This window comes from Rhinichthys klamathensis, unplaced genomic scaffold (assembly GCF_029890125.1).
Source record: "Rhinichthys klamathensis goyatoka isolate OS25496 unplaced genomic scaffold, OSU_Roscu_1.1 h1tg000303l_1, whole genome shotgun sequence".
In the NCBI taxonomy this organism is placed as follows: Eukaryota; Metazoa; Chordata; class Actinopteri; order Cypriniformes; family Leuciscidae; genus Rhinichthys; species Rhinichthys klamathensis.
Window position 1 is genome coordinate 3,087,674 of NW_026606822.1, and position 10,966 is coordinate 3,098,639.

Consider the following 10,966-nt stretch of genomic DNA (forward strand, 5'->3'; position numbering starts at 1 on the left):
AACCCTGCCATTTTGGTTCATGACATAAAACGAGTTTGACATTCCTAGCTAGGGGGCAATTTTAGGAGCCCAAATTTCATCTGGTCCTAAATTTTAGGCTTATTATTAATATATTTACTCGATTCCAATGTTAAATTGATAATAAGCTTGTTAAATCTTACTGGCTGAACAGAACACCTGAAAAACGAGAGGATTATATTAAGAGTCCTCGTGAGAAAATGGAGATTTTTGATTTATGGGCTCTGGGAGAGGGGGAAAAGTGACATTATGGAAAAAGTCATTTCACAGCATGGCGTAAGAGAGGTGCTGAGTTCATTAAATACACACACACACACAATTTAAAGTGTTTTTAAGTGCACTTGTTTTACTCCGATGCTCACCGTCTTTCTCTCACACAAGTCTCATAAAGGCTTCTTGCCCAGTTCCATGGGATGAGAGGTCAATCACATTAAAAAGTCTTTTCACACTTATATACTTAACAGGTTAATGTCGATTTTCAGATCCAGCTCATGGTAATCATATGAAAAGAAGATATGGTTCACTCAAAAATGATAATTCTGTCATGTGTCATCACTTACTCATGCTCATTTCCTATGGTGCTTTTGCATACTTAAAAAGTCCCCAGTCCCAATTCTTTTGTAGGGAAAAGCCAACCAGTACATAAAAATAAATCTCTACTTTTTTGCTCCACATAAGAATTGAAGTCATGCAGGTTTGGAATGACATAAATTATGAGATTTTTTCATATATGGGTGAACTATTGCTTTAAAACAGTGCTTCCAAAACCCCAACGGCACACATTTTGGATGTCTCCCTAATCTGACACATCCATTTCAGGTCTTGGAGTCGCTACTAAGAAGCTGAAGAGTTGAATCAGGTGTGTTTGATTAGGAAGACGTACAAAATGTGCTGTGTACTTCTGGCACACCAGGACGAAAGAGTTGGGAAACACTGCTTTAAGACAAACAAGCTTTACATTCCAACATTTTCACAGATGGACAAGCAGTTATAAATAAAGCTGCATGTACATTGTGTTCATCATATTGCATCAGCTACATATTAGTAGTTAATCAACTTGAGAATTAGTTTGCTGAATATTTAGTCAACGTATCAGAATTTTTTTTTGTCCAATATGATTTCAGAATTGTCATTTTTCCAAAAGTTGAACTATTTTTTTGATTTTATACAGTAAAACACAACACTAATGGCAGTATACCCTTAAAACCCCCTTAAAAATAACTAATGGCAGGACCTTAAAAACAAAAATGCAAGACAAATTGAAACAAAGATGTGTGTCTGAACATGTATGGCTACAGACACAGGACATAAATATATTTATGGTGCAACCAGTCTAACAGATTACCACTTGTTTGCTTGGACCAAACGTTGTTATTGTAGACAATTCAAATGTAAAGTTTTTGTTTAGATCTTTCACTGAGAACAAAGCTTTCTCTATCCTCAAGTCTAAGCCATAAAACCTAAGAGCTGTTCCCTCGGATAAATAAACTACTCGACGACTCAAAACTGCTAATACTCTAACTGACAGTCAAACAAATCCTGTCGACGGCTGGCTCGCATCCAGCCCTTGCATGCGCTGGCATATCCATAAGGCTGTGATGACTGATTAGCCGCAGCTGGTTTGATCTAGTTCATGTTAACTAGTTTACAGGGTTATGCAATACATGATCTAGGTCAGGCCATTGCTATAAGTTAGGTACTATATGTAATATATATATATATATATATATATATACACATACTTGTCCTAGTTCTAGCAATACTAATTCAGTCCTACTATTAAGACGGAAGGTAGAAGAGATGGGGGGTCAACAAAGAGAAGTGCGGGGAAAGAGAGAGAGATTTTTGTTTTCACAGCTGGGCTGAAGTCTTGTTCCCACCCTTTCTGACAGCAGTTCCCCTAAGGCGCCTTGCGTTGGCTTCCTCTCAAACACACACATATATGCACACACTCGGCGCAGCAGAAGCATGTCATCTTTACTGACCTTGCAGAGATTTAAACACCTTTTGCTACTCCGCTGGACAGCGCTCGGCTCAAAATGCCTCCACAGTCTGTAGAGCATAGTAATTACATCCTAAAGCCTGAGGGTGAGGGTGTGTGTGTGTGTGTGTGTGTGTGTGTGTGTGTGTGTGTGTGTGTGTGTGTGTGTGTGTGTGTGTGTGAGAGTAAGGCAGTATTTCACTGTATATCCTCATAATTTCACCATTTTTCAACATATCCAAACAACAGACTTGATCAGCTATTTCACAAGCTAAAACAGTTGTGAGAGAAAATATATGTTGTTTAAAAAGCAGAAATCACTTAGTATTTGATTCATGAGACCTAGTGCTGATAGGCTCAAATTTTAAACAGTATTTGGCAAGGAAAAAGGTCTGAATGCCATTGCATTAGATATATCAAACAAACTGGCATTGGGAAACACAAATGATGTAGGATCTCTTCTCTTCACTAACATTAGCAAGGCAGTTAGTCTTGTTTTTCTCAACAACTGGCGTTTTGGTGTTTTTTAGTGGATGTACTGTCAAGTTCACACAGGTGAACCACAGTTCATCACATTAACTATGAACATGTTGTTTATGCACATCTACAGTATATCTTATATCTAATGCATTCACATTCACTGCCATTCAAAAGTATGGGGTCTGTAATGTTTTTTTTAAACCGTAATATTGTGAAGTATTATCGCAATTTAAAATAACTTATCTATTGTAATATGAATAATGTAATTTATTCCTGTGATGCAAAGCTGAATTTTCAGCATCATTACCCAAGTCTTCATTGTCACATGATCCTTCAGAAATCATTAAATATGCTGATCTCAATGACCCCAAACGGTATGTTGAATGGTAGTGTATCTATATAAGGGAATCATTTATATATCCACTTCAAAATACACTCAAATTATCAAAATACACTAAAAAATGGTCAAATATCGGCTAAGTGCTCAAGCTGACTATCACTATTGTGGACGGCCAAACACAAAACACACAAAATACTAATGGCAAGGTGTTTCAAAAGATGCAACTGAATCAAATGCACATATACTTACTCCCATAATCTTGCTCCTCTGCTCCACATCCTCCCACATGGAGTGGACGATGTAACGGCACATGTACTTCCCAGCTCTGCCTTCCTGCCGCATCCGGACCAGACACATCCTGTCAGAGAAGAGAAGAGCAGAGCAGAACGCTGACTCAAGACAGCCTGAGAGCCTGTGTCAGGATCTGCGTAACCAGGAGACTTCAGAGATCAGCCAGACAAAACACTCGCAGAAAGGAAACGTCTGGGTTAAATAGACAGCATCTGTGGCCTGATGTTGATTACCATAGAAACTCTTTTTTACAAACTGAGGCAAGAATTGAACATATTTTCTGTGGCATGGATACTGTCACTTGGTTTAGCATTGTTTTCACCCATTTTTATATTTGAAAATAATTGCTTTATACCGTAGATGATAAGAAGGCGTGAGTGCATGTGTATGCATGAATGAACTACTGGCTAGTTTGACTAATTTCAGACAGTGTTTTCTCAGTCCATGTTTCTCTGCACAAACACAGTTAGTCATCAATGCGAATGCACGGTTGCACACGCAAACACAAAGTGCTTTAACTGGAAGTGTTGGCGCCAAACCGCCACCATTAATCATAAGTCTCGTTCTCAAATAATCAGTGCACAATCAAATAAGCCAAGGCAACAGAGAAAGTTTAAAAAAAAAAACTTGGATATAGGAAACTTAACTAAACAAAGAGGAAAAACTGCAGAGGAAAAAAAAGGATAAAAGATATTATAATCTTTTAAGACCGAAATCAGTGCATAAAAGCACAAACACACACACAAAAAAAAAAAGTTGCAATCTCTGGTGAAAAAAAAAGACTTGTTTTGCTTTGTATGCAAGTATGGTTGCGCTCTTCAGAATGAATAGGTCTAGTGAAACACCATTTGCAATCCACCTAGTAGATGAATATTAATCAACTCGTGACATGAATAACCAATCAAGGATTTGGAATTTGCATGACACAATGTCACAGTTTCTAACCAAAACGGTGTCCAAAAACTCACCAAACGTGGAGCTGTGCCACCAAGAACCAGGAGTTAAGCGTGTCGGGGAGAGAGCACTCTGGGAGAAAGAGAGGGAGAAGAGGGCATTATAAGGGGGAACAAGAAAACACAACATGTAGCCAAACCAATGCAAACTTGGGCTCCGATTCCAAAACCGCTATTGGGTTTACACCTGTTTTTTCCTCAGCTAAAGAAAACAACGTAACACAGCTGTAAAGTGCCACATAAATCTTTCAGGTGCTGCTGAAAAGGTCCCTTAACGCTCATTTCATCATTTCGGATAAAGTGAGGGGTGTTTAGGAGTTCTTCAAAACATTTAAATGAGCATGACATAAGACTCATAAGCCATAATACAGTCTGAGTAAAAAAAAACAAAAAAACAAAAAGATTCAGGCCCAAAAATACTTACTTTCAAAAAATTCGTCATAGTTGATTCTTTCTACACAGCATGTGTACATGCGCAAGGCAGCTATCTTAATTTTCTGCAAAAGAAGAGAGACATTTGTGACACACATGATCAAAAGCCACTCAATCTGGTGTGATCAAAAGCAGAAACTGATGAAATTGGCCAAGACACCACATTTTTAGTTCGTTCTAGCGAGCCGAACATTTGCCCCAAAATGAAGCAGACATGCTGAAGTTTTAGACAGCCATGATGCTGATGACTCTAACATGGAAGGTCATCTCGAATTTCACAAAGTGTGGCCCCTGCTTTTGAAAACACAAAACAGGTAGTGGTACGAAATGAAGTCATCATTCCAGAACCAAAACTTGATAGTGTCCACTTCACTGTCGAGTCGTTTGAAGGGTTAACGGGAAATGCAACCAAAGACGGTGCTGGCAAACTACTAAATTCAACTAAACATGCAAAAAATCTGGTTGATGATTCCTTTGTGTATATATATATATCTCATAAAAATATGCTTATTTTTGCTAGGGATGCATGATATATCGGCCACCATACCAGTATCGGCCTATATACGATCATTTTTAATGTTATCTTTATTTCAACTAAAAAAAATAACCCTATTTTTAAGGACTATTAACTGTTTTTCCATTGTGACATGCATTATGGATGATTAAGCGTAATTTCCAGTATTATTCTAAATGGTGAATCTTATTATATTCTCATAACTGGAATAAAATAATGAATATCTAAATAATATATCATGTATTTTTCCCACATTCCACTAATAGAAGCAAGATTTTGGGGATTGCAGTAATAAAAAAAAAAGAATGGGGAAAAATGCAAAAGAATTTGATAACATTCATCTTTACGCAAAATAAAATTGTATTTATTTCTGTTGATTTTGGCGTGAAATATAACCTGGACATGTGTAAGTTCTAGGGATGCAGCATGAGGATTTATTTTGGCCGATACCAATTTTTAGAAACAACTATTGGCTGATTACGGCATTGATATTTGTCAATTGATATTTGAACTTTTGTCATTAATATAGATTACAGTTTTGATCATGTTTTAAATGAGCAAAATTCAAAAACACATGCATTAAGGTACACAAGCTAGTTTATTGCTGCATCAAATCCTTTTCATAGAACATGGATTGGATCTATTTATCATTCAACAGGCCAACATCATAAGAGAGGCACAAAGTAAGATAAAAACAAGAACAAAATACAAATAAGACAACATGATAACTTTCAGAGGTTATTTTTGTTATCAAATATTTTTTTAACAACATCATTAACTCATATTTGACTATTACATATCTCTTTAATAAATAGAAGGATACAACTCAGCGCCTTCACACAGTTAGTTAATAACTATTGGTTTGTTTCATCAGCCCCTTTCACGCTATAGCCTATATGTTGATGGTTTTAAATTGATCAAAAATCATCCGATAAATATCGGAGCTTCTCTAGTAAGTTCTGTGAAATTCACACATCAAATTTTATGAAAGACTGTGAACAAGATCAAATGTCAAATGGGGACTATTTAAAAAAAGACTGTTTAGTAACATTAGATGAGATTTATTTACCCATTTGTTGTATTTGAGGGGTCCAGTGAAGCCCATAGCCTCGATCAGTTTAGTGAAGGCCCCCACCTCTTCGTCTGTAGTCTGTGCGGTCTCTTTAACAGTACACAGCTTGAAACAGAAGAAATATGTCTTATATTAGAGCTATATAAAACATTGACATTGACACATGGGCATCTGGCAAACTGAGAGCATGAAGACAAATCAAAATAATACAAAAGCAAATGTGTTTGGGAAAAAAAAAAACCTTTTCAGTTACAAGACCAACTGAAGTTGCATTTTGAAGGATCTCTAAGGTTTTTAGTTTTTAATATTGACAAATAGCCATTATAGTGCCAAATCCATCAACTGTTCCTGTTTAAGATCAGCATTTCACAATGTCCCTGTAAATCTCAACTCAACCCAGGTAAACTTTATGGAGGCATTGGAGTGAAAATATTCCGCTAATTCCCCCAAGCCACCACTATGGATGCAATAAAACCTTCCCCAATGGATTTCTCACAGCAACTTTATGTTTTATTGCTATGATTGGGAATACTGCTAAACTAGTAGAAGTTTAGTAGACTTAATCAGCACCTGCCCTTTGGGCTCATATAGGGAGAAAATGATTACGGCCAACATATAGCAGTCAAACGTTTGTAGAAAAAGAAAAACTCTGCCTATATAATATATACACTACCGTTCAAAAGTTTGGGGTCAGTGAGAATTTTATTTTTATTTTTTGGAGGAAAGAAATCAATACTTTTATTTATCAAGGACAGTAAAGACATTTATAATGTTACAAAAGATTCTATTTCAAACAAATGCTGTTCTTTTGAACTTCCTATTCATCAAAGAATCCTAAAAAAAAAAAAAAAAAACTGTACAACTGACAGACCAACAACTGTTTCAACATTGATAATAATAATAAATGTTTCTTGAGCATCAAATCCTCATATTATACTGATTTGTGAAGGATCATTTGACACTGAAGACACTGACACTGGTGATGCTGAAAATTCAGCTTTGATCACAGGAATAAATCACACTTTACTATATATATTCACACAGAAAACAGCTGATTTACACTGGAATAATATTTAATACTATAACTGATTTTTGTTGTATTTTTAATCAAATAAGCGCAGCCATGGTTAGCAGAAGAGAATTCTTTTAAAAGTATTTAAAATCGTACCGACCCCAAACTTTTGAACGGTAGTGTACATTTTTAGCAACATTCCCATATTACTTCCATTTGTGTGATTTCGTAGCTTTGATAACTATCATTAAAATATATGATACTAAATAAATAGTACTAATAAAGAAACAGTATATGTGTGCAAAGTTTGACTGGTACTGTAGGCTATTTCATGTTTATGACACCACTGATTCAAGAACAGATAAAATGTGCCTGTAAAAAAAAACAGTTTACTCTATAACAATGCATCTGAATAGTTAGCTAATGTAAGTGGTCTTTTCTTACCTAAATATTCATTGAGATTCTTTTGCGATCCAAAAAATTACAACCCAAATTTCTCATAAATGTAAAATAAATGTCTCTGGACATTTTATTTTTGAAGTACAAATCATTTTTCGCAATGGGGACTCTCGTTATATTTTTGTTCCTGTAATAAAATTATGTACTTAGTTTTATTATCCCACCTACATATGAATTGAGATTCTATTGCTTATAAAAAGTTTCCAGAGATCAGAATGGATCCCTTTGGCTGACTTGAAACTGGATTCCTTAGCTTGAGAAAGAACTGGACAACTGAGATTGGAAAAGGCGGCACACACACCTCTCTAGTGATGTGAAGAGATCGACATTGAGAGAGATTGGGGACCCAAGCATTCGCTGTTATCCGGCAAGCCACCACAGCCCTGGACTGACACGCAGCTTGTACAATGACCTAGGAAGCAAACATATCTTGACAAGTGCTTTCCATTTTCAATCTGACTACTGACTACTGCTTATCCCTTAATTGTCTTAATATGACTGATAAACCAACAGATCAAGAGGAGTAGAATCAAATGTTCTAAATTGGAGCATAAGTAGGCAATATGAATCAGGTTCGAAAGAATTATGGCACAATGCATTGATGATAATAACAATAATAATAATTACAAGATGTGCTTTTATAATTTTGCACATATATTATTTATAATATTGACTATTTGCATAATGTCACGTCTGGTGCAGTAGTAGTACAGGTTAGGTCAGATTTACTGATGTCCATCATGTTATAAATAATGTAAATAACTCCAAACAACATTATAATGTCAGTCTTAGAACGTAAATGAAGACAACGTTTTAAAGGACGGCAATATAAACCCCCTAGGTGACGTTACTGTCTTTTTGTATGTAAGTTATAACGTTAAGTTTCTATAAATTACCTTTCCGAGGACAGGTCTTGATGCTGAAGCGTTTAATAAATGTCTAACGGCGGACTGCAGCGGTCGCCGATACATGGTTCTGCTAAAATCACAATAATAGAGTATTATTGTAACTATAAAGCAGGAATCAGTGATTGATACTTTCTAACACGTTTTGTAACTGTTTGTTTTTGTCCCTCCCCCTTTACAGCAATGTCAAAGAATATGTCCCGCTCCTAAAATGGTCCGTGTGGAAATCAGAGCTGTGGATTTTAGCGCTGTGGAATATAGTTCCGCTGGGTGAGGAACCATGTGAGGGGTTTGTAATTGTAAATTTGTTGGCAGTAACGCCTCACAAAGTAAGCTTTGCCATCATTTTTTCCAATTCAATAAATCAATTTAGTTTTCCCTTTCCACCACTTTTGTTGCTTGACCAGGCGTAAAGTCACAGCAGGTAACACATATTTTAATCATGTTTTAGAGTAGACCAGCTAACTACACTTACAATTTCAGATGGTAAAACCATGGTACATTATTTCATGGTATTTACATGGTACTCCAAGATACAGATGCATACACTGTGTTTCACAGATACGGCTCATGCTTAAGCTAGTCCCAGACTAAAATGCATTGTTCAGCTGTTTTAACTGAAAGCAACTTGCATTGACATATCTTAAAATATGTCAGTGCCATTGTTTTATCTCAAGATGCACACCAGTAATGTTCTTTTTTTCTAAGACTCCCGGTTTCACAGACAGGGCTTCGATTAAGCCAGGATTACTTCAATTAGGACATTTAAAGTAGCTTTTATAAATGTGGCTTATAAGTTATAAACATTACTGTTGTGCATTATGACAAAACAATGGCACTGATATAAGATATATCAGTGCAAGTTGCTTTCAGTTAAAACAGCTCATGCATTTTAGTCTGGGACTAGTTTAAGCCTTGTCTGTGAAACCGAGGGTTAAAGTAATACTAATAATATGGTACTTGTCCAAAATTGTAGTTCCATGGTAATTTTGATACTTTTTGTGTTTATTGTATAATACTGTATATTATTATTATTAGCAAGTAAAAAAAATGGTTTCATAGTGATGATTAGCCTGGTTAAAACCAGACCATTCTCAGTTGTAACTGAGTTATGGTCTGGCAAAGCGTCATAGACAAATCATTTCCAGAGGGGCGTCACCAACGGACGTCGCGGATAGACCTAAACCCAATCAGAGCGATGAAGGAGATGACGAATGCAGAGCGGCGGAGAAATATCTCCGAGTGTTGTTCTTTGCTCGGGTTTTAACAAAAAGGAAACATTCAAATCGCTTAAAACAGACGCGATAGCTGATTCGAACGAGTGATGTTCGACGCCGGCATCCATCTTTGTAATGTAGGCTACAAAATCTGCTTCAAAATCCCAGCGCTGTCGTCATCGTGTAAAGCCCGCCCCAACGTTTCTGATTGGTGCCTCGATTTCGATGGATTGGAAATGGGCTTGAATGAGCTCTTTGCCAGACTAGTGCTGCGTTCCAGGCAGGTTTTTGAGCACGTAAATCACGACTTCAAACCACGACTCACGACTTTGTAGCGTTCCAGGCCAGTCACGCCAAACTACCTGAGCGCAAGGAATTGTGGTAGCTAGATGTAAACAAACCATTGTTGTTTTGTATGGTTTCGCGGGCTATGTGACGTCAGAGCTTGAACTGGGAGTACATCGATCTAGTACGAGTTCACAGGTGGGAAGTCACGGGTTTGACTGCAGTTCCAGTGCACTTTCACGGGTATAAGGTTGGAAAAACACGGGTTACAGGTTGCCTGGAACGCGGCATAACTTTCAGAGCAAATCTAAATTTGCCGGAAGTTGTCTGGGTTTTCCCAGGCTAAGTGATGATAGCAAAAGTTAGTAAAAGGAAATCATACCATGGCATTTTTCATGGTACGTTTTTTTTTTCTCATAAGCTGTGGGCCCTCAGAACTGAACTGCATTTCAGAAGGATGTTTAGTGTTTTGGCAGCGACAGGTGAACAGCTTGATGATGTCAGACAGTGGCATGCGCCTGACTGGCTGCTAAACAGAGAAATCGCATCAGTCGACAAGACTAATGACTGGCTGTAGTCTGTACTAAAGATTAATGTTGAATAAGTACCTGGCTTCACAGCTCCCAGGCCACAAAATAAGCAAGACTACGCATTGCTGCGTCCACAAATTGTTCAAAGTCACCCGGGCATCGAAGCAACTTCCTGCCTGGCTCCATCCAAAAATCACAAAAATATGTAATGCCCCTTCTGCATGAACGATTTAGAAAAATAATACACAGAGCCCCCCCCCCCTTCTCTGTATGGCACACACGTAAAAGTACCAAAAACACTGCGGCGCTTTGAACTAGGGATGTTTTCACAGCAGGGAGTCGATGAGGTAATGTTTGAGTTGTCTTTGCGTAGCTTTCCGAATGACTGTTTATGCTAGATGAGAAGTTCTTCCTCATAGCTGTGGAGCTTTAACTTAAATGTCACAAGTCCCTCTGTTTCTACACTCCAAACTCAGG

At 37.2% G+C, this 10,966-nt stretch overlaps 1 protein-coding gene across 2 annotated transcripts in view; it reads right to left on the bottom strand.

The window, feature by feature from the left end:
* LOC130104029 (ubiquinol-cytochrome-c reductase complex assembly factor 1) overlaps positions 1-8,750 on the bottom strand; it is a 102,591-nt gene extending 93,841 nt beyond the window's left edge. For both annotated transcript variants that reach the window (XR_008809427.1, XM_056270418.1), the window contains exons 1-6: positions 8,449-8,750; positions 7,854-7,964; positions 6,079-6,186; positions 4,488-4,560; positions 4,079-4,136; positions 3,069-3,177 (exon numbers count right to left, since the gene is read on the bottom strand). Coding sequence is in view for 1 of the 2 variants with exons in the window: in XM_056270418.1 (XP_056126393.1) it covers positions 3,069-3,177; positions 4,079-4,136; positions 4,488-4,560; positions 6,079-6,186; positions 7,854-7,964; positions 8,449-8,523 (534 nt within the window). In the remaining variant the exon portion in view is untranslated. The remainder of the gene's footprint in view (positions 1-3,068; positions 3,178-4,078; positions 4,137-4,487; positions 4,561-6,078; positions 6,187-7,853; positions 7,965-8,448) is intronic.
* Positions 8,751-10,966: the final 2,216 nt, after the last annotated feature.